The following is a 22857-nucleotide window of genomic DNA, read 5'->3' on the forward strand; positions in this document are numbered from 1 at the left end:
GAGATGGCTAACGTACTTCACTGGGTCGCTGAGCTAAGGGCACTTCGGCTTCACCTTTGTTCTTCCTGACAATTGGTTGCCTAATACATGTTGATATGGTTGAGTTAATTATAAGACCAATGAGAGGGTTAAAGATGCTTTTTTTTTTTTTTAACTTTTTCAATATAATAGTAAGGGCAGGAGCCAGAGCTTAAGGAGTCAGGGAGCAGACGGTTCCTGCTCCTGTCCCCCTAGGTCGGTCTCACCTCTTCCTGGGGGCTCGTGCCCTCCTTTGTTTCTCCCTCTTCCAACTCGTCTTCCTCCTCTGGACAAGAAAGCATGGATGTCCACCAGCGTTCTGCTTTCAAATTGCTTGTGTTTAAATGCCAGGCACTGACTGCATTAGGATGACTCTGATAAAGGCGCGGGAGGCTGTGGCTCCCCCTTTCCCCCAGTAGCCTAGCGGCTTGTGCCAAGCAGTGGTGTGTACGAAGTGGTGCGGGGCTCCTGGAGCCCAGCGAACCACAGGGGAGGTGGTAAGGCAGCTGTCAGGTAGTGCCAAGTGTCAGCTGGAAAACGGACTGATTTCTAGGTGCCCCCGTCCAGGAAAATCACCAGCCCTGGGTGGCAGGCGATGGTATAGCTGTAAGGTACCTAGTTCAGTGCCTGGCACAGAGCAGGTCATGGCTGAAACATGGCGGTGGCTATTGCTAAGGCCTGATCTTGAGGGCCCTCCACTCCTGCTCCTGTCTAGGGGGTCTTGGGTGGTTTTCCGGGGGCATCCTTTGTGCGGGGTGGAGGAGAGGATGGCTGTCCTCTGCTCTTAGCACCAACAGCGTCGGCCGATCCCTCCCACTCCCTGGGTCTCTGGCTGCACACCTGTGTGCTGAGGGTGTTAGACTAGTGTGCGGGCTTTCATGGGGAGTCCACAGGCAGACTGTAGGGGACCCGGGGACCCCTTAACCGCATGACCAAAATTGTTCATATATGTATTCTGGGGAGCACTCTTGACTCCCACTTGTGAAGAACCCCAGTCCACTGAGGCTCCCCAATGCCTCCAAAGGCTTAAATGTTCTGTGATAGCAGTTACTCAGTGTCCCAAGTTTGATAAGCATGCTCCTGGTGGGCCATAAAATGATTGTAGGTGGTGCAAGCATACATGTTGCATTAATGGCTATATGATTATTTTAATGTTAGAAAAAAAAATAACATTGAAACTGACATTTCATGATAATTTTGGTGGCGGCTGAGTCTTGCTTTTAAAAACGGTGAGTTCAGTAAATGTTAAATGAGCAGTACTGCTGGGGTTAGTGTCTCTATACCTGTCGTGACGACTCACTGTCTCTCATTTCCATCTAGTGAATAGGAAGCAGCTTGAGATGAGTGTTTTTCTTTTAAAGAGACGTTTCCTTTTGGTTTGTATATTTATGAGAAGTACCAACTTTCAAGTGTAATTTGCTTTGGAGAAGAATACAGTATAAGAAACCATGTTTCAGTTCTAAGCTACAATCCATTTAGTAACAGTTTTTTGGTAGGGAAACAACTACTTAGTGAACACAATTGTTGTAAGAGGAAGCCCAATTTCAGGAACACTGAAAGGTGGGTTGATGCTTAAGTTTGAGGAACAGCGATCCGACCCCCACCTGGTACAGACAGAGGAGCCGAGCCTCGGAGCAGCAGAGAGAAGGCCCTAAGGAGGTTGACAGCAAACTTAGGACAAAACCCCACTGGTCTGATACCACAATTTTCCGAGTTGGGGAAATTGATGAGTCACTGTATGGACGAGGCCGGGAGAAGCTTTCGCTTTGGGAAGATGAGAGGCGTGGGAAGAGGCTGACGTGGCCGTCCGCGTGCCGCTTCAACTCTGACGCGCTTTTTCATGTTTCAGGAACGTGCTTTTTCATGTTTCAATGTTCCTGAAATTGGGCTTCCTCTTACAACAATTGTGTTCACTAAGTAGTTGTTTCCCTACCAAAAAACTGTTACTACATGGAGAGAAGCTTAGAACTGAAACATGGTTCTTATACTCTATTCTTCTCCTCCAAAGCAAATTACACTTGAAAGTTGGTACTTCTCATAAATACACAAACCGAAAGGAAATGTCTCTTTAAAAGAAAAACACTCATCTCAAGCTGCTTCCTATTCACTAGATGGAAATGAGAGACAGTGAGTCATCAGGACAGGTATAGAGACGCTAACCCCAGACCCAGCTCTCCAGGTACCGCCCACCGCCTCCCTGAGCCTCTGCTTCCAATTTGCAAGTCCTTTGAAGTCACTTGGGCTCTTTCTGGAGGTCTGAGTCCCAAAAGAGGGTGGAGGCTGAACTAGACCCCCTCGGTTCAAGCAGACTTCACTTCAGTGTCAAAGCCTCTCCATCCCTCCCTGTTCCGTTTTGCAGGAGGAGAGCTCGACAGTCCGTTTTTCCAGATGGTCTGCAGTGGGTTAGAAGCACTTGACCGAACTTTACAAATCAGCCTTTTTATTGGCCATTTTTTGTTCTGGCAACAATGGGGATTGATGGATTGTTACTTCTGGTTAGCCAGCCCAGGAAGAGGGAGGGGGCTGCCTAGGAGAAACACCCAGAAAGAACAGACCAGCCTTTCTCTGGGAGCCGGGGTGGGGCCGTGACTTCGTCCAGGGCGCCAGATAATGAACAACCAGGACTCGGCCTTTAAAGTCAGTGGAATAAATAAGCTGGAAAAGGTTGGAGAGAAAAAGCCAACCAACATGTAAGCAGAGGATTATTTGGAGCCACTCGGAATGACAAAAAGCGAGAGTAACAAAGCAGCAGAGGGAATGTGGCCCCACTTGGTTCTGCCGAGCCAGCTCTGAGAAGCACTGCCTGGAAGGGTTCTCTTTAGGGCCCCCGAAGGGTTCAGAGTGTTTCCAGCCAAATTCTCAGGCTGTTTCCTTGGTGCTTACAAAGAAGTAGTAGAGCCGTGTTGCTGTGTCCCTTCCTTCTCAACCTGCATCTTTTTGCAGCCTCGTGAAATAAATCTCTGGCTCAAATGAAATTGTTGAAAATGGAAGGAAATAGAAAGGGCTGTAGGGGCAGGAGACGCTAACTAGTTCTGATTTTTCACAAGACAAGGAGAATTTCTCTAAGAGTAAACGGTGTTTATTTTTTGTTGATTTTTTCCAATCAAATGGAATTGCTTAATTAAAAAAAAACTTATCTCTTTTCTCTTTAAATACTACAGACAACCTCATTTTATCTCAGTAGACACCTAGAAACAAAACACTGGACCCACCAGAGAAAACAGGGCAATAAAAGCATCAGAAATTCAAGTCAACTATGGAAGAATCACTGTTAGCTGGCAGCTCTCCATTCTAAACAGAAGTGTCTGGGAACCTATTGGGTTTGACAGAAGTTTTTTAGAAATGGGGCTTTGGGAAAGTTGGACCCCTTTAACTCTACTCCAATTATTTCCTGCATAGGGAAATTAATGTCAATGCATCAAATGAAGACCCAAAGAAACATTTAAAAACGTGTTTGACTAGTATTCAGTATGTGAGATTATTAAGTAATAACTTGTCCTTCTAGTTAACCTTGTCCTGGAATATATATAGGTTATTTGTGGCCGCCACTGCTATAATATTTTCTGAAGGATGCCAAGCTGTGTGCAAGATCTTTTTGCTAAAGTCCAGACTGTCGACACTGATCTCATCTTTTCTCCGCTTGCCCCCCACGCACACTTTTCGTGGTTTTAGGATAGCCCGGGGTTTGCTGTTTTCCCTCGAGGCCTCAAGGGTAACATCGCGCTTAGTGTTGCGGTCAAACATCCTGAAGAAGTTGTTGTAGGAGCCGGTCATGATGACACTGCAAGACAGGAAATGGGGAGTGACTGAGGGCTGGGGACAGAGGCGGTGACAGAGCCCTGATGGGTTTTTCCGGAGTTCTTACTGCTGGTGGATGGATCCCGTTTGGTTCTCTGGCTCAGGGAAGGAGCCTGGAGGCTTCAAGGAACCGCATCAGGTTTGTGAGGCTGGAGCTACATGATCAAAGAGGGAGCACATCTGAAAACAGGGAATTGTTGTGCACATTGAAGGCACGGCTGCCAGGGGGGCTCCGGGCTGCCTGGCCTCCAAGGCGTTCTGGAATCGGCACAGCATGCTGGCCCGTGCGTGTCCTTCCCTCTGCTAGGAAGGAGCTCTAAACCCAGCCTATTCTGAAAACCTGCTTAGAAATGGATGTCGCCATGGTCTCACTCGTGAAGAGAGAAAATCTGAATTTTAAAAGGGCCGGGATGGGGAACTAAGACTTTGTAGCGGACTGACAGATGATTTCTATGTTTTAGCGAGAGTGACGCACTCTCGGGCATATCTACCACTGAGCGAGGGCAGTGAATGCCAGACGCCTTCCAGAAGCGAGGGACTGACTCTTCCAGGTGACAGTTGGGACCTGGGGACAGGCTGAGGGGGCGGTGATGCTGTTCACATGGCTGCCCCTGGGTGATGGTCCGGCTGGCTGGCTAGGAAGGGGGAGCACAGTGTCCCCTCTGTGTTCACACGACTTGGGTGTGTGGAGAGGGGAAGGGAAGCCGGCTGACTGGGCCACAGTCGGGGGTAACTTTTGGGGTGTTTCATCAGCTGTGCCCAACATACTGATGCAGGGTCAGATGTGGTTTCTGGCCAGGACACGGGCACTGTGGTGCATGTATCTCTGCAGCGAGTGAGCCGTGTCGCCTTGTAGGCGGGATGCTCAGGGCTTTAACGCCCGGTCTTGTTTCAGCTTCGATCATTCCGAGGGTTTTACACACGAGGAAAAGTAACGTACCCAATGTCACACTGCCAGTGAGTGTCCCACATCTGCTTTCTCCACGACCCAACTTGCAATTTGTTTTTTACTGAAGTACAGTTGATACACAATCTTACACTGATTTCAAGTATACAATGCAAGTGGTTCAGCAGTTACCCACGTATCAAATCCTCACTGCCCCCCCTCCCAATGCAGTTACTATCTGGACCCCACTTGTTTTTACACAGAGAAATCTCGACCTAACCTGAGCCAAGAGTGAAACTCTCTTGGTTATGGAAAGAAACTGTATGTTATGGAAAGAATGTTGATTCTGGGATTGAACCTCAGAATTTCTTCTTCTTGTCTCTGCTACTTATTAGCTTATGCGCCGAGGCAGGTTACTTTACTTACTAAGCCTCGGTTTCCTCAGTTGTAAAGTGGGGATGATGGAAACGACTTTGTCAGACTGTGGTCAGGATTAAATAGTGTGATGTGGTGTGACGGTGCCTAATGGGGTAGGTTTTGGTTCTAGGTTAAGATAGAGGGGAAATTGGAATAACAGCGGCAAATAAAGACAATGTATTAATAATAAGCAGCGGATCAGTGAATAAGTTATTGAGGTGGACATAAGCAATGGGGCTGGGGCTGGTCTCTCCGTGGGAGCTTCGGCTCACGTGTCACAGTGCTTTGCTCGCACTTCCGTCGGCTCCACACTAACTGCGCAGGGTGACTGGGGTCCTCCGCTGCGGATTCCTCGAGGCCTCCTAAGTGGGAGGCTTATTTTGGTTCATTAGCCAAGAAAGCCAAACCCTAATCAGAGCGTGACAGCTTGTGGACTAACAGCTTGCGTCACCACGTGCCCTGCCACGAGGGCATCTCTGTGCTCCCCAGGGCTGCTGTGGATGAAGGGGGCCCCGAGGAACTAAATCAGCCCCCAGTAGCCCGTACTTTGTTCTCCTGGAAGTCAGAGAATCATCTGTATTTGTCAAACTACAAATGAACTACTGGGAGGTAATATGAGGAGGCATTGTTGAACTCAAAGGCCTTAAAACAGTAATAAATCACTTTGAGGGAATGTGGTAAATGAGGCCAACTAGAACGCAGCTAATGAACCAGTGGAGCCTTCGCCCAGGTCTACACTAGCAGCTTGAAAGGATAGTTCTCAATCTAAAAGTATGCTTTGCAATAATCTCAACTACTCAAGCTGGAATTTGTTGATGGACTATTAGCGATCTTCATTTTAGACACGTTGACCTAGCTCTGGGGGTGCATGTAGGACACACAGCGTTTTCTCATTGATGTTGCATGGCTACCCATGCTAGTCCCGAAAGACGATCCCCACTCCATCCCTCCCCTTGTCCCAGGCCTGACCCCAGGGTCATCCAGAGACCTCGGGCCTGATCGCTGACCTCCTTTTGGCCGCACCCCACCTAGAAGAAGCCTGCCCAGGGCCCCTGCAAGGGGAGGGCCCACCTGTGGGAAGTTCCCCGGCCACAGAGCCTTTCTTACCTGTCTGACCCATTCCACACACATTCAAATTTATCAAAAATGCAGTCATTTTCGTAGAGGGAGCACAACTTGCTGCGGAGGTAGTCATGGACCTGGTGGGGGGAAACACATCAGAGGGCCGGTTATTATTTTGAAAATGATTATTTCTGTGACTTTCTCCTCTTTGATGTAAGCGGTTAATTCTCTCAGTATACACGGCCTGGAATCCGAGCCCCGGGTCTGCCCCCAGGGTCGGCCTCTCCCGCTGTGGGACGTCGGGAAGAGCTGGTGAGCTGCTTACAGGGCCAGCGCGCATCAGCCGCGCGCTTAGGCAGACAGCGGCAGCGGGCGGGGCCCACCGAGGGCCAAGTTGGTTTGCCAACAGGCGTTAGAAAGCACCATTCATTCATTCTTTTACTGCACAGATATGTGTTGGATGCCTGCTATGTGCTTGGGATAAAGCAGTGAACAGAATTCATCCCCGTGCAGGGGGCAGATGACCCCTTCGTGAGGGCCCTTAATTCTGGGTAAGCAGAGGAGACATCACAGGATCACCGAGCCTGCTGTGTGGTGACGTGATAAGGATTCAGGGGCAGAGGCAGGGAGACCGGCCACATGACCTGGGCGATAGGTGACGGCTGGGGCCGGGGGGCCAGCAGCGGTGGGCAGCAGGCAGACCCCCACGTGTTTGGAAGGAGAGCTGAGAGGACTGGGGGGTGCAGCCGCTGTGAGGCGTGGGGCCCAAACTGGCTCCTGCATCTTCCTCTTGAGTCAGGGCAGGGACAGGGTGGCCACGTTCAGGTTCGGGTGCGCTCATGTGGAGACGTCTATGCCGGCGCTGCTGTGCAGCGGGCGCTGACGTGCAGGGTGCCACCCCAGAGGGAGCGGCAGTTCCCTCCTGTCTCTGTTCTTTCACTGAGACGGGAAGCAAGGCCATCGTCTGAGCGTGAGGAGGGGGCGGGCGCTGGCAGCGCAGGGCTGTGGGGGGCTCTGAGGGCCCGTGGAGGCGCTGGGCGAGAACGTCGAGGGAGACTGGGCAGCATGGGCATTTTTCTCCAGTGACGTTTAGATGCCAAACAGGCAGACGAGTAAGACTCAGAGGACAGTAACCTGGGTTCAGTTTTCTCCGAGGGTGAGCCCCACTGAACCCCCCAGTAGGGACTGGTAATAATGGTGGGCGCACACAATGTGCTAGATTACGACTCAGGAGCTTTACCCGCACAATCCCCTTTCACCCCTTCAACCATCTTAGGATGAAGGCACTATCACTCTCTTCTTTTTATGAGGCATGAAACATGGGGCATGATGTCGTTTGTCCCAGACCACGCAGGAGAGGCAGTGCCAGAACGGGAACTGAACCCCGGGATTCAGGTCCTGGGGCACACGCGGCTCTCGCAGCCTGCCTTCCTCGCTCGCTCCGCCACATGAGCCTCAGCCTATGTGGGGGTCTCGGCACGAGGCAGGAGCCGCGATAATGAACTGAAGTGGGGCCAGAGGGAGACGGAATTGGGTGAAGGCAGAGGGATGTCACGAAAAGGGTTCACTTTGTTTGGATTAAGAGTGATGGTTCTGTCCCCCTTTTTGTGCAGCCGGGCCCCCTCCTGAGGGTGATTCTTGACTCCGGAGTTCTGCTGGACATGCGCTCAGAGGCCCAGCTGCGTGCTTAGCACTGGGCCAAGGAATGAGGTCAGGTTTATCTCAGGTGCCATTAGATGTTTTGGGTATTTGAGAGCTGAGATATTTGGACAGTGCAAATTAATTTTCTCCACCTTTAATCTCTTGTTCCTAGACAGTTGTGGGCTTGGTCAGGGTACCTGCTCAGGGCAACAGGTCTACGGCAGGGCTTTGGGAGAAAAGGGGAGGCAGGGGCAGGGCTTATGTCCTGGGCTCGGCAGCTCTGCTGTCAATGGGCTCACTGACCTTCCCTTCCTCTCCTGCCACCCTTTGGGCAGACTGGAAGTGGCTCAGGTCCGGTCTAGAGCGCCATTTGTTTGTAAGGGTGAAGATCTCTAGTGACTGTGAAGACTGAGCAAAGTAGATGTAAGTCCAAGGGGCTAAAAAGAGGGCTGATTCTTGGTCCAGAGAGTAAGCTTTTGTGCTTTGTGGGCCAAATGGCTGTTGTCAGAACTGCTCAGCTTTACCTTTGTGATGCAGAAGCAGCCATACAGGGTACAGAGACAAACGAGTGGGGGTTGTGTTCCAATGAACTTTATTTAAAAGACAGGTGCAGAGCCGACCTGGCCTTGGGGTCAGCGTGGGCCTGTCCTGGTCTTTTCCTGTTCTTGTCTTTATCACTGACACTTGCTCCGGTACTCCGTGCACTAGCAGGAGGCCAGGCGGGGGCTTCTGAGGGGGAAGGATGCCGAGCTGGGAGTCAGCCCAGTGGGCATTGAAGGGCAGATTTGCCATTCTAGTACTCCAGCGCTCCTATTTTTTGGAAGAAAAAGATGAGCAAAATAGATCCTTATTTTCAGCTCTATCATCTCCCCCTACTCCTTCCTATTCTCTGGCATGGAACACTTTTAAGGCCCAGCATAGGCAGGCGTGTTCTGAGGAGAAACCAGTTCTGAAAACACTTGGTTAAACAGGTTTCTATGATGCACGACTTCTCAGAGTCTGCCCATGGTCAAGAAACTGTAAAATTATAGAAAGGGGAAGGAGTATTACCTCATTTCACTATAATGACCCACGCTTCCTTTTGTTTTTGGTAGGTGGAGTACCAAATACCGTCTTAAAATAATTAGGATTTTGACAGGCAGAGCAGTAAGGTTAATCAATAGGGCGGTGGTGTGCCTTTTAGGGCCCGGCTCGGCCTGTCTTCTCTTTATGAACCCTCCCTGACCACTCACCTTTGGCATTTTGTCTTGTAGAAACATCATGGGTGAGAAGTAAGTATCGAAACATGTGCTTTGGAAATGTGGGTCCACTGACAACAACTACATAGCCAAGAACTCTAGAGATAATTCTTGAAAGACCTAAGTCAGGAGGAATTTCTGCTCTGAACCATGTTCTCCCCAGCACCTTAGCTCCAGGAAGCTCCTGCCGGCCTCCGACTGAGCAGAGCAGCTATGAGGGTATATTGTCTTTATGTTCTGTTGTTAAAAAAAAAAACTTAGGCAAATGAGATGGACCCTTCTCCATGGGAGGAGAGAATAAATGAAGACATATTTATGAGAAACACGTAGACAGCAGAGTGAGGGAGGACTTAAAACTCATCCTGTTATCTTGTGTACGGCCGTCCTGGCACAAAATTGAGCCCCCCAGAACCGTGGTTCCCCAGTCATGAGCCCTCGGGGGCCTGGTGCTGTGTGACTGATGGACTGCTTGGGAGGCCCGGTGAGAGCGGACTGCAGTGGTCAGTTCTTGTATTTCAGGGCTTGACAAATTTTTCCTGTAAAAGGTCAGATGGTAAGTATTTTAGGCTCTGTGGGACGTCTGATGTAGCGTGGGAGTGGCCACAGACAAGATGTGAATGATCAGGTGTGGCTGTGGTTCAATAAAACTATTTTTATAAAAACAGATGGAGGATGGATTTGGCCCACAAGTTGTAGTTTGCCAAACGCTGTTCGAAATAGCTAATAATACTAAAGTCTACAGCTTCTTATTCATGGAAATATGCTCAATGTCATTTGATGCATGCATGAAAATACACAGCAGGAGCGGTACTCATTTCCCAGGTCAGGCATTAGTACCTGGTTAATTGTCATTGATTATTCTTTCCCGTGGGACTGGGCCTTAGAATCTTTTTCAACGGTGTTCTAGGCACTCAGAGTTTATGCACCATCTTTGTTATAGTGTGTACATTTAATGAAATTGCTTTGAAATATTCCATCTAAAGACGCAATAAGTTAAAATTTGTGACATTTCAACACATGTGCTTTGATATCCATTTCTTGGTGTTCTACAAAGGCTTCCAAGTCTACCACTAGATGAACTTGGTTTGAGAACCACAATCCGATGGTTCCAGGTCACAGTGAGCTAGCTATGTTCTAAAACTAGCTTTGCTCTAAAAAGCCTTCCCCTAAAATAAAAGTATGACCTGCTCTTGCTGCCATGCAGCTACGTCCCTAGTCAGGGATCTCCGGCAGGCCGTGCCTCGGTCAGTACCACCCCCAACTCGGGGTCCCGTCCTCGCTGCCCTCCCTTCTGCAGTGAGATGTCTGTGCAGCTGGAAGGGGCCGCCCGTGCTGGCGGTAGCCCTGGGCTGAGGGTGAGGGCTGGGAGGAGAGCATGGGGGCAGGTGCTAGGAGCTGGGCTGTGAGGCGGGCAGGATTCACACCACCTTACCTACTCCTCTCTCATTCAGGTCACCGTGATCCCCGCAGCGCCCAGGCCAGCGGTCGGTGCTCGGTCCTTTCCCACTCGGTCCGGCCACAGCCCTGGGCAGCCGACCCTCCTGCTCGCGGCTCCATGACACCCCCCCTATCTTCCTCCTGCCTTCACAGGCACGTTTCTCCAGGCTCTCTCATCAAATCTATTTCCTCTGCCTAGATACATCCGGTCTCACACCGAGGTACCTCCTAGCCATTTCTGGATCTTCATTGGCTCAACATGCCCAAAACCAAACTCGATTTCCTCATCTACATGAAGTGGCCTCTTTTCTGGTTTGCAGTGATCCTCAGTGCCTTCCTTTTTACAACCCACATCAAAGCCGTCATCCAATCCTGTTGGATTTACCTTGGAAACATGTCAAGAATCCGGCTGCCTCCGTTACAATACCCTTGCCAGAATGTGGTAATATCTCTGTAACTGTTTAGTTTCTGCTTTCCAGCACAATCAGAACATTCATTTTCAGATGTTAGTCAAAGATGAAAATGCTCTAGAACTAGATGATGGTGGCGGTGCCACGACTTTGTGAATATACGAACATACCCTTTGGGAGGGTGAATGTTACAGCCTGTGAATTATGCCTCAAGAAAAAAATATGTCAAATCCCTCTGTCTGAATTTCCCCACTTCCTTTTAACTAACCCAACACATCATATTTTAAAATAAGACCAATGTATCCCTGTCTCTCAATCGTTGCTTCCATTGTACTTCTGCCTGGAATTCGCTTCTTCAAATCCCTTCTGCCTCAAAGTCTACTCTTCCACCTTCAGAAAGCCCTCCTGAACAGGGCTCCGCCTTGGTTCCTTTTCTCAGTAATTCTACCCACCATCTAGCCAACACTTAAGCCGAAGCCTCCACGCAGCCTTCCTGATTTGACTTCCCTCCACATTTAAGCAGCGAATGCGCCCTCACAGACCCTCCATGCTAGCTCTCCCTCCCTCTGCACGTCACCATTTCAGCAAAACTGCCATCATCTCCAATCTAAACTCCTTCAGTCTGTTTGGCAAACTGCAACATGCAACACAAGGCAAAAGCAAAAAAGGAACTATTATTTCCTGCATAAAACCTTTTCATGGCTTTCCATTGTACCCAGCTGAAAGACAAAATAAGCTAACCTATGATTTCAGGACTTGCATCTGCAGGCCCTTCTTTCTGCCTCCGAGTTCTATATTCAAGTGGTAAAGATCTCCTTTCTGAACACACCACATTAAGAAATCATTCTCTTCCCCCCAGGCTGGCCATCCCTGCACGTGCTCCCATGGCACGCAATACCCCCTCTGCATCACCACCTACTCAGTGCCCTGTTCTTCACCTGGCTTCTCCACCGGCCAGCTGGTTCCAGAAAAGCAGGCCATCTGTCTGTCATGTCTCATCCACCCCACACTAGGTGCTCAGCAGATACAGGTTGAATCGAATTCTAGCCCCTTCATATGCACCCTTGCCTGAACTCCAATGTTGCTTCCAGGCTGTGCCATTTTACCGACTCTGTCAGGATGCACCGCCTTTTCTTAGCTGCTCTGTGAGCCTTCGCAGGCAGAGGCTGACCCGCAAGCCCAGAGGACATGGTCGTATACCTCTGGGTGGTTGGTGGTCTGTACCTGGTAAGTCTCGATGGGGCGGTTTTCCATGTTGAGATCCCAGACTTTAACGGTCAGATAGTCTCTGGTCATGATATACCTCCCACTGTGGCTGAACTTCACATCCGAAATTGAAGAGATGATTTCAGAGAAAAACGACCGGTTGCTGGGATCTTCTGGCTCCTCAAAAACTGCAAAACAAAAGCGACACAAGACGAAATCAGCACCTCTGTATCAACGGACTCGCCCATGTTTGGACCAGCTAGAAAGCCAACAGTCTAACGTGGAATAGGGCTGTACTCTGCAGAAGGTAAGTGAGTTGCTAACAGGGTACGGTCAGCTCCCTGGCAGCAGAGAAAGCTGGTTTCGGTATTTTCTTTCTCACGGGAGCACTGGCATGGGTCCTGTCCCATCCAGAAGTCTGGCACTGACTGTTTCCAAGCTCCAGGTCTACGCGTCCAACTCCATTTCACATGTCCCCTGGTCTCCGGATGTCATTGCACATACCCAAACCTGGAGACACCTTGGAAATACTTTTTTTTTTATAGCTTTTTTGAGATGTAATCACACAGTCGTGCAGCCATCACCACAATCTAAATTTAGAACTTTTCCACCAAACCCTCCCCCAAAAACTCCATACCCATTAGCAGTTACTTCCCATTCCCTACTCCTGTAGCTCTTGGTGACTATTTGTCTATTTTCTTATTCTGTGAAATTGCCTTTTCTGGAAACCTCCCATAGTGTAATGTTTTGTTTTGGGGGTGGTGGTGACTGACTTCTTTCCCTTAGTATAATATTTTTAAGGTTCACCATGTTGAAGCATGACTCATCTTTCCTTCCTTTTTATGGCTGAATAATATTCCATTGTACGAATGTCAATCCATTCCTCAGTTGATGAACATTTGGGTCGTTTCTACTTTTTGACTATTATGGATACTGTTGCTATGAACATTCACATACAGGTTTTTGTGTGCATTTCACATACAGTTTTCTCATAGTTCTTGGATCATGGTGTTGAATAGTGGGGCTTTGCTGCCTTGTGTCTAAGGTCAGGCTGCCATTTACTAGCTTTGTGACCTCAGGCAAGTTACTTAGCTTTTCTGTGCCTCAGTCTCATTAGTAAACTGTGGCTGTGATGTCTTTCGTGTATACTCTCTGTGTGCTCTGGTATCTAGACACTCACATCTCTCAATAGCTTCAGTGGATTTTCAGTTACAAGGAATAAAGGCACGGTGCCTCAGTTGGATATCTGAGCCCACTGTCAGCTGCCTTGTCTTTCTACCTTAATCCTCAACGTCTCTGGTTCGGATTGGATGTAGAAAATACATCATGATGTCTCCCATTTTTGTGTTCTGCCTAATCATTCCTTCTTGATTCAAATTCTGCTTGATTCAGGTGCCTCATCTTTTCCATGTTATGTTAGCCCCAAATGATCATTTCTCTGAAGCCCCATCACATTTGGCCTGGCTATTCTCACATGAACTATCATTTCTCACATTATTATTTAACAGTCCATGTCTTTGTTTTATCTCGGCTAGGATGTGAGCTTCTTGAGGACAGGATTTTGGCTTTCTTATCTCTGTACTGAGAGTCTTGCATACAAATGATAAATAAATATTGGTTTATTGGAACCAAACCCCGCTAAATCAATGAATTCTTTGCCTTCTCTGTGCTCAGCGTGTATGACATTGGCTGGCACCTGATCATTCTGACCTGCGGTGATTATGATCGAGTATGGTTTCACTCAATACGTGCTCGTATCACCATTTCGTATCACACCGAACCAAACACCAGCCTGCGGCTACTTTAACTCATTTGCCAGCACTTCCTCCTTCCTGCCTGCTCAACACACTCACACAGGGTCAAAATCTAGGAAGAGAACCGAAGAATATAATGAGTTCTCTTTCAAACCTTGCCGAATTAAACCACAAGCCTAAATACTAACTTTTACAGAACCATTTAAGAGAATGAAAAACCCGATCAATCAGAACTGAACTCGATAATTAAAAAGCCCATTGCTGCAGAAACACAGGAGCTCATCACAGTCTCCGACCCCATGTCTTAGTCACATGCTTACCTCATGGACTTCGACTGAGCATTAATGACTCTGACTGGTATCCTCATAGTTAAGAATTCGATTTTCACATTAGTTTCTATTCAAGGTGATTTCACTGGGGCTGGGGACCCAGGAACACCCCATGCAAACATCTCCACAGAGAGAGGAGTGGACGCCCTGGGGCCCCTGCAGGAGAGCTGGAGGCAGTAGGTGGGCAGGGCTTAGCCAGCTGTGCTCTGGAGGGACTCCACTCCTCCAGTCACTGACCAGCTGTTCACATTTTGTTTACTACTGGGAGATGCAGTTTTCCCAGCTACAGAATGGAGATGTGTGTTGCTTGGCACACGGTAAGTCCTCAATAAATGTCAGTTGCTATTTGTAATCATCATTAGCATGTAGTGCCTCTATATCAGCCAATCACACTTCATTCATCAGGACTCTGACAACCACCAACACAACGAACAGGCAACCCTTGAATGGAAGAAGATTTTTGCAAATGATATATCCAACGAGGGGCTAATATCCAAAATATATAAAGAACTCATATAACTCAACACCAAAAAAACAAGCAATCTGATTATATAATGGGCAGAGGGCTTGAATAGACATTGTCTCAAAGAAGACATACAGATGGTCAACAGATACATGCAAAGATGCTCTGCATCACTAATCAGGGAAAATGCAAATCAAAACCACAGTGAGATATCACCTCACACCAGTCAGAATGGCCACTAGCCAAAAGACAAGAAATAACAAGTGTTGGCAAGGATGTGGAAAAAAGGGGACTCTCATACACTGCTGGTGGGAATATAAATTGGCACAGCCACTATGAGAAATAGCATGGAGGTTTCTGAAAAAAACTAATGAGAGAAATACCATAGGATCTAGAAATTCCACTTCTGGGTACTTACCCAAAGAAAAAAACATTAGCTCAAAAAGACATATGTACCCTTATGTTTACGGCAGCATTATTTACAATAGCAAAGATACAGAAGCCACCTAAGTATCTATAGATGAATGGATAAAGATGATGCCAATATATACACAGTGGAATACTACTCAGCCACAAAAAAGAATGAAATCTTGCCATTTGCAACAACACAGATGGACCTAGAGAGTATTATGCTAAGTGAAATAAGTCAGACAAAGACAAATTCCATATAATTTCACTTACATATGGAATCTAAAGAACAATAAAATAGAAATAGACTCATAGAGAACAAACTGGCAGGTTGCCAGAGAGGAGGGATATTGCCAGTGGTCAAACAGGTGAAGTGGAAAAAAGGTACAAACTTTCAGTTATACAATAAACAAGGGGTGAGGAGGACAGCATAGGGCATATAGTCAATTATATTGTAACTACTTTGGTGACAGATGGTAACTACTTTATGGTGGCGAGCATTTGGTAATGTATACAACTTGAATCATTATGTTGTATACCTGAAACTAATATACTGCTGTGAGCCAGTTATACTTCAATTAAAAAAAAAAAGACTGAGAATTTGGGATCGAGGACTATAGGACCTGTAACTATTTAAATGACATAAAGAATGTTTGCAAGGTCATACCCAGGAATCTATTCTCCAAACCTTGGCATATTGGGAAGACAGCACAGCAACGCTGTAGTCTCAAGATGACAGCCCCAGAAGACGGAGGTGAGAGGGAAAAAGACAATTCTTTGATCACTTGCCCACTATTTACACAGGACACAGAGGGCAGGGTATAGATACAGATACCTAACCAGCACAGCACTTTGCAGTTCATGACGTGTCAATGTATAGCCAAGGCTCAATATCAACTCCATGAATTCTCATTCATTCAGCAACATTTAATAGGGTTTAATAATTACTGTTAATAGAAAGCTTATTATAGTGTTAGTGTAAGCCCTGTACTTTCCATGTTTTATCTCATTTAATCCTTACAACAATCCTCTGATGTAGGAATGATGATTCCTTATTTTATAGATGTGGAAAACCCAGGCACAGAGAGGTTTTGTAACCTGTTCAAGGACAACACAGCTAGACTGAGGTACAGTTGTATTTTGCATTCAGGTCTGTCTGACCTCAAAGTCTTTGTTCTTAACTATGAGGCAATTCTGCCTTGTGGCACATATTTTAGATGCTGTGAGAAGATACTAGGGTAGAATCTACATAGAATCGTGGAATTGTAAAGCAGGAAGGCTCTTTTTTTTCTTTACTTGTTATCACACTATTTTTGTGTGTTAATTAGAAAAAAACTAATGAAAGGCTCTTGATGATGGCCAGTCCTACTCTATCTTTTTATGCAGCCAAAGTCCTTCAGAGAATGAATACATTTCAAATGCTTAGGAACATGGCGCCTATACCAAGGGCTCATGATACCATCACTGGCAAGCATAGGTTGGGGACCCCAGGACTTTTTGTTCAGTATAGTTGATAGACAATATTATATCAGGTGTACAAGATAGTGATTCCACAATTACGTGATTACGAAATGCTCCCCACAGTAACGGCAGTTACCGTCTGTTGACATACAAAGATATTCCGCTATTATGGGTTATATTCCCTATGCTGTACTTTTCTTCCCTGTGACTTGTTTCATAATTGGAAGTTTGTCCCTCCTTATGCACTTCACCTAGACCCCAGAACTTTGTACGACCCTGTCAAGACCCTCACTTCCAGAACCCTAGACCCTCATTTCTCGTCCCTGGATTCTCATACCTGAGGCCTGTCAGCACGGGGACAGCCTTTCCTGCCACTGTCCCTCTCCCTGAGGTCACATGCACCCACATATAATACATCAGGTCTCCCCTAACAGAACAGAATGCGAGCTCCATGACGGCAGGGGCTTTGGTCTGTTTTGTTCTGTGCTATTCTCTGGAACATAGGAGGTACTCTGTAAATACATGTTAAATGAGTAAGTATTGACAAACTTAATTTTAATTTTTAAATGAAAATACCTACAAATTAATCAGGCCCTGGAAGGAAACTAAGAACCTAGCTAAGGAATGGTTTATTCACCTCCAATTTAAGTCCTTGAGACAAATGAAAATTTGTGTTTCTTCTGGATACCGTTGGCTTGGCGTCAGCAATCCTGCTGACCTACATGGTTGCCAACCAGTTTCTAGAAAATAAAGACATCAAGATACAAGAAAACAAACTGGTGGTTGCCAGAGGGCACAGAGGTGGGGGGATCAGCAAAATAGGTGAAGGGGATCAGGCGGTATAAACATCCAATTGTAAATTAAGTAAGTCACAGCATAGGGAGTACAGTCAATTATATTGCAGTAACTTTGTATGGCGACGGGGGTAACTACACTTACCGTGGTGAGCAGTTACTAATGTATATAATTGTTGGATTACTATGTTGTACACCTGTACGTCAACTATACTTTTAATAAAGACATCAAGAGACCAAAGGAAGAGAACCATGGCGGAGAGAATACGGGCTTTGCTCCCGCTGTGAGGAAGCGGCCGTGATGGGGGCCCCTTATAGCCTGGGGCCCGTCCAGTGGATGCGTCCGTTCCACCAACAGGGTCTCAGAGACCCCCAATGACAGGAGAAACAGCAACGACGTCTCTTGCCATCCTCAGTCCTCACGCTTTGCATACATCATCCCATGTATACTCAAACTTAGGAGGAAAGGACTCATACTGTCCTCATTTATAGACGAGACAGACCAGGAGAGGCTGCGTAACTTGCCCAGGATTGCACAGCTGCTGAGTAGAGATGGGTCTCGACTACCACCTGCCCGCCTCTCGCACGGCCTCCACACCAGCCTGTCACTGCTTTGTCGGTGTGGCACCTCCGTTCCAAGAGTCCAGTCAGAGAGGCCCCCACGGTCCAGGCGTCCCTGTGCTGTCGCACTTCCATGCCTCTGCCCCTCCTCCGCCCTCCTGTGCTCACCACGGGATACTGGAAGGATCATTAGGCTGGAGTCGGGGGTGCTGGGCTGGGGTCCTTGCTGGACTCAGATTAGCCGGCCCTTCATAACAGAGTATGTGTTGAGCGATTGTGTTGTGTGCCTGACATGCATTAACTTATTCAATATTCATGGACGATGTTATTTACACACACGGGTCCAATCTGCTAACTGAGGTACAGAGGGTCTCCAGCTGGCAGGGGGCTAAGCCAGGATCTGAGCTCCGTCTGCTTCCAGCCTGTGCTTTTAACCCATCATACTGCCCCTCCTTTAAATGACTGGGCAGCTGCCAACCTTGTGGCCCAGTTTCCTTGTCTAGAACATGCAGGTGGTAGGATTGCCTGCTAGGTCCCTCCCGTGTTTCAGATGATAAGATCTAGGAATTCCCCTGCTTTTATCTTTCCGTTTCCCTTCACTAACGCCTGCTACTCTAGGCTTGCCTTCCCGAAGTGCCTTCCGCACCACACTCAGAACACGTCAGGTGTGCCAGATTCTGAGGCCCAACCAGCTTGGCAAATTCCTACTCATGGGGGTTGGTAACCCAATTAGCTTATTAAAGGTGCTAAAAAGTCCTGCAAGTAAAAAAAAAAATGTATGTGTGTACACACACACACACACACCATTCTTTAATCTAGGAACCCATGTTTCTGAGCCTTTGCACTATTGAATTTGGGGGCCAGGTAATTCTTTGCTGTTGGGCATTGTAGATGTTTGGCAAAATCCTTAACCTCTGTCCACTAAATTTTGGTTTTGTGACAATCAAAAAATGGCTTCGGGTATGGCCAAATATCCCCCAGGGGCGTGATGGCCCCGGCTGAGCACGGCCGCTTTGACCCTGCCCCTGGACCCGGCCACCTGCGGGCGCTCAGAGGCCCGAACACCTGAATGGGGCCCCAGGACCCCAGGGACGGGCTGAAATCAGACAGGAGGGGGGGAGTTGGAGGCAAACGGCCGGCTTGGGGGAGGCCTGGAGGAGTGCACAGGGGTGGCACAGGGGCGCCCTGCGGGCAGAAGGATGTGCCGTGGAGGGCTGGGGCCCAGGCTGCCGAGCGCCCTGCCCCTCGGGGCCGCGCATGGACCCTGCACTGACTGAAGGCCCGGGAGAGGAACGGGCCCCTCTGTGCCATCCCGGGGCTGCCGAGCCCTCTGAGAGGCCCATGGTTCCTAGCCCAGCAACCCTGCGTGGAGGTCCAGCACCACTGCCTGCGAGTCACGAAGCCCTGGACAGGCGGCCTGACGGCTTGTGGGCATCCCTGCCCCCGTCTGTCCCAGGGGTGGGAGGAGGGCGCACCCTCCAGGGGGTGGTGGGCACAGATCCCGGGTCCAGCACTCAGCGGGGGGCCCGGGCGCTCACGGCCAGCCAGGGGGCACGAGTCCACCAGCCTGGGTGGCTTCCCGTGGGACCAGGGTACAGGCCTGGCACCGGTCACACCGATGCCTGGGCTTCTCCCTGGGCTGTAGCATTGACACGCCACGGCCTGTCTCTGGGCTACCTTTTGAGCTGCGCCCTCCTCGGGACAAGTGCATCACGGCCAGTGCTGAACACTGTCACCGCCACCCTGGCTCCGAGGCTGAGGCAGGCGGGAGGGGAGGCAGGGCAGGCAGGCATGCAGGGCGAGGAGAAGGCTTGCTCGCACCCAGGAAGGCACAGCGTCAGAATCACGCGCGGGGTTTTGAATCGCTCCCTTCTGCTGACAGGTCTTCTGCGGAGAAGCACAGCTGACCCGCTTCTCTGTTTGCAGACGCACTGGACGATTTCCCCCTAATGGGGACACAACGGGCGCTTTTCCGACAGTGAGGCAGGGGGCAATTTTCCTTCAGAGAGATGCAGGCAGCAGTTTTGCCCCTGGAGGGAAGAGGCGCAGCGATTGAGATGCAGCCGGTAATTGTACTGTTGAGAAGACACACCCGGTGATTTCTCCCAACGAGAGAAACGGCCAGTAATTTTCCCGTGGAGGGTTAGGATCGCCCGCAGACTGGTACTGCTGGTCTCTCACCAGCGGAGGACAGAGAGGCAGTTTCAGATCTAATTAGCAGCCACTGTACTACCAAGGGCCTGATGGCAGTCGCAGACATGGCTGGAGACTGGGAACTTGGATCCTGGCAAGAGCCAGAGGACTCTGAGCCGGGGACCGTGAAGCCCGGTTGCTCAGCCTTAGCACATGGCTTTTCACACAGCCCTGTGTTAATTCAACGATAACTGTTCACCGGGCAGCACTGTGGCAACACAGCGCATGGCGCCACGGAGGATGAGCGGGTACCCTAGAAGAGGTTACACTGGCTCCTTTTCTTTGGTGTGACTTTTCTCAGAATACTTCTGCATATATTATACTTCAAAAATATTACCTTTTAATGACTAATCATTCAAAGTTAAGAAATATATGAGTCAAAAACTTTTTTCAGACAGAAAAAAAACCAGAGCAAAAACTCACAGGGGTAAGAAATGATGAGACAGTCTGGTGTGGTGCGGTCTGGGCTGGTGTGATCAGCAAAGGCTTAGTACTTAGTAAGCTGATGCTTGAATGATGAGTAAGCACCGGAGAGACTGCAGGCCAGAAAGCTTCTGTGAAGATCCTGGTGGTAAACATCTCAGGCACTGAGGGTCCATGTTGCAACTACACAGCTCTGTCTTTGCAGTGAAAGCACACAGCCAGTATGTAAACAGTCATATGAGCATGTGTTCCAATAAAAGTCTATTCTTGGGCACTGAAATTTCAATTTGATCTAATTTTTAAGTGTCATGAAACAGTAGAGTTCTTTTGATTTTTGTTTGTACATAAAAAATGCAAAAACCTTATTCTGCACCAAAGGTGACAGAAATAGGCAGTGGGCCATATTTGGCCTGCAGACCATAGTTTGCTGACGCCTGAGAATTGACATTTGGGGGTTAAGAAAGGTGCCTCCTAAGCGAGACAGGGGAGTCAGCAGATGCAAATGCTCGATGTGATAAATACCTTCTGGGGGGATCCCAGGACTGCTGGCAGAGAGATCACGTGGAAGGGCTGGAGGATGGGATCATGGCTCAGTAAATGGCAGGTGGCCCTTCTCGGGTATGTCTGTCATGCTGGCACAGGAGGAGTTGATGGACGGTGCAGTGAGACATGCTTGGGCGAGACCTCCTGCCCTACCATCTACGGGCTGGACTATCTTTGTCACTCCTCTGATACCTTTCTAAGATTCAGCTTCATTATCTTTAAAACATAGATATCGTTTCTCATGTTACATGGTTATAAGAATAAAAAAAGATAAAAGCAGATACAACAGTGCTGTGCGTGGCACGTGGTCAGAAGCCAAGAAATACAGACACGTCTCAGAGATGTTGTGAGCCCGGTTCCAAGCCACTAAATAACGTGAACATAACAGAAAAGCAAATTGTATGATTTATTTTGTTTCTAGTGCACATAAAAGTTATGCTTATGTTATTCTGTAGTCTACTAAGTGTGCAATAGCATTATGTCTAAACAGATGTAACTACCTTAATTAAAAATACTTATGGCTAAAAATGCTGACCATCATCTGAGCTTGAGAGAGCCGCAATCTTTGTGTTAGTAGAGGCGCTTGCCTGGGTGTCGACGGCTGCTGACTGATCAGGGTGGAGACTGCTGATGGCTGGGGTGGCCGTGGCGATTTCTAAACTAAGGCACAGGGAACCTTTGCTTCATCGATTGGCTTTTCCTGCCATGACCATTTCTCTGTGGCATGAGATACATGCATACTGCTTGGTAGCATTTTACCTACAGAACTTCCTTCAGAATCGGAGTCCATCTCCTTGTTGCTGCTTTATCAACTAAGTTTACGTAATGCTCCAAATCCTTTGTTGTGGTTTCAACAATATTTACTGTGTCTTCACCAGGAATAGATTCCATCTCAAGAAACTCCTTTCTTTACTCATCTGTAAGAAGCAACTCCTCACCCATTATCATGAGATGCTGCCATTCAATCACATCTTCAGGCTCTACTTGAGTTTTCTTGCTCTTTCCACCCAATTTGCAGTTAGTTTCTCTGCTGAAGTCTTAAGCCCCTCAAAGTCATCTGTGAGGGTTGGAATCAACTCGTCCCAAACTCCTGTTAATATTCCAAATGCTCTGTTGATATTTTGATCTCTTCTCATGAATCAGGAATGCTCTGAATAGCATCTAGAGTGGTGAATCTTTTCCAGAAGGTTTTCAACTTACATTGCCCAGACCCATCAGAGAAATCGTTATCCATGGCAGGTGTAACTTTATGAAATGTACCTCTTAAATAATAGGACTTGAAGGTTGAAATTATTCCTTGACCTGTGGGCTACAGAAAGGCTGTTGTGGGAGCAGCAGGAAAACACCATTCACCTCACCGTGCGCCTCCCTCAGAGCGCCTGGGGGGCCAGGGGCGTGGCCAGTATTTTGACAGGAATCTTATTTTCTGAGCAGTAGGTCTCAACAGTGGGCTTAAGATGCTCAGTACACCCGGTTGTAGAGAGATGTCCTGTCACCCAGGCTTTGGTGCTGCATTCCCGGAGCACAGGCAGAGTAGGTTCAGCGTCATTCTTAAGGGCCCCAGGAATTTTGGGATGGTCAGTGGGCACCGGCTTCAGCTCACAGTCACACCAGCTGCATCCGCCCCTAGGAAGAGTATCAGCCTGTCCCTTGAAGCTTTGTGGCCATTCTGCTCTCTAGCTGCGAAAGTCCTGCATGGCATCATCTTCCAATATAAAGCTGTTTCATGTACAGCGGCGCCTCTTCTGTCCAGTAGAGCCACCTCCACTCACTGTCTGAGCTAGATCTTTTGGATGACTTGGTCCAGCTTCTACA

The 22857-nt window shown here is 48.3% G+C and overlaps 1 protein-coding gene across 3 annotated transcripts in view; it reads right to left on the bottom strand.

Annotated features, from left to right (window-relative positions):
* Positions 1-2438: 2438 nt before the first annotated feature.
* Positions 2439-22857, bottom strand: part of PPP2R2B (protein phosphatase 2 regulatory subunit Bbeta) — a 401044-nt gene continuing 380625 nt past the window's right edge. For all 3 annotated transcript variants that reach the window (XM_036894677.2, XM_036894686.2, XM_036894693.2), the window contains 3 exons: positions 12132-12301; positions 6227-6318; positions 2439-3799 (listed from right to left, as the gene is read on the bottom strand). In XM_036894677.2, the coding sequence (XP_036750572.2) occupies positions 3520-3799; positions 6227-6318; positions 12132-12301 (542 nt within the window). In that variant the 3' untranslated portion in view covers positions 2439-3519. The remainder of the gene's footprint in view (positions 3800-6226; positions 6319-12131; positions 12302-22857) is intronic.

The sequence above is a fragment of the Manis pentadactyla genome, chromosome 13, assembly GCF_030020395.1.
Source record: "Manis pentadactyla isolate mManPen7 chromosome 13, mManPen7.hap1, whole genome shotgun sequence".
Taxonomy (NCBI): Eukaryota; Metazoa; Chordata; class Mammalia; order Pholidota; family Manidae; genus Manis; species Manis pentadactyla.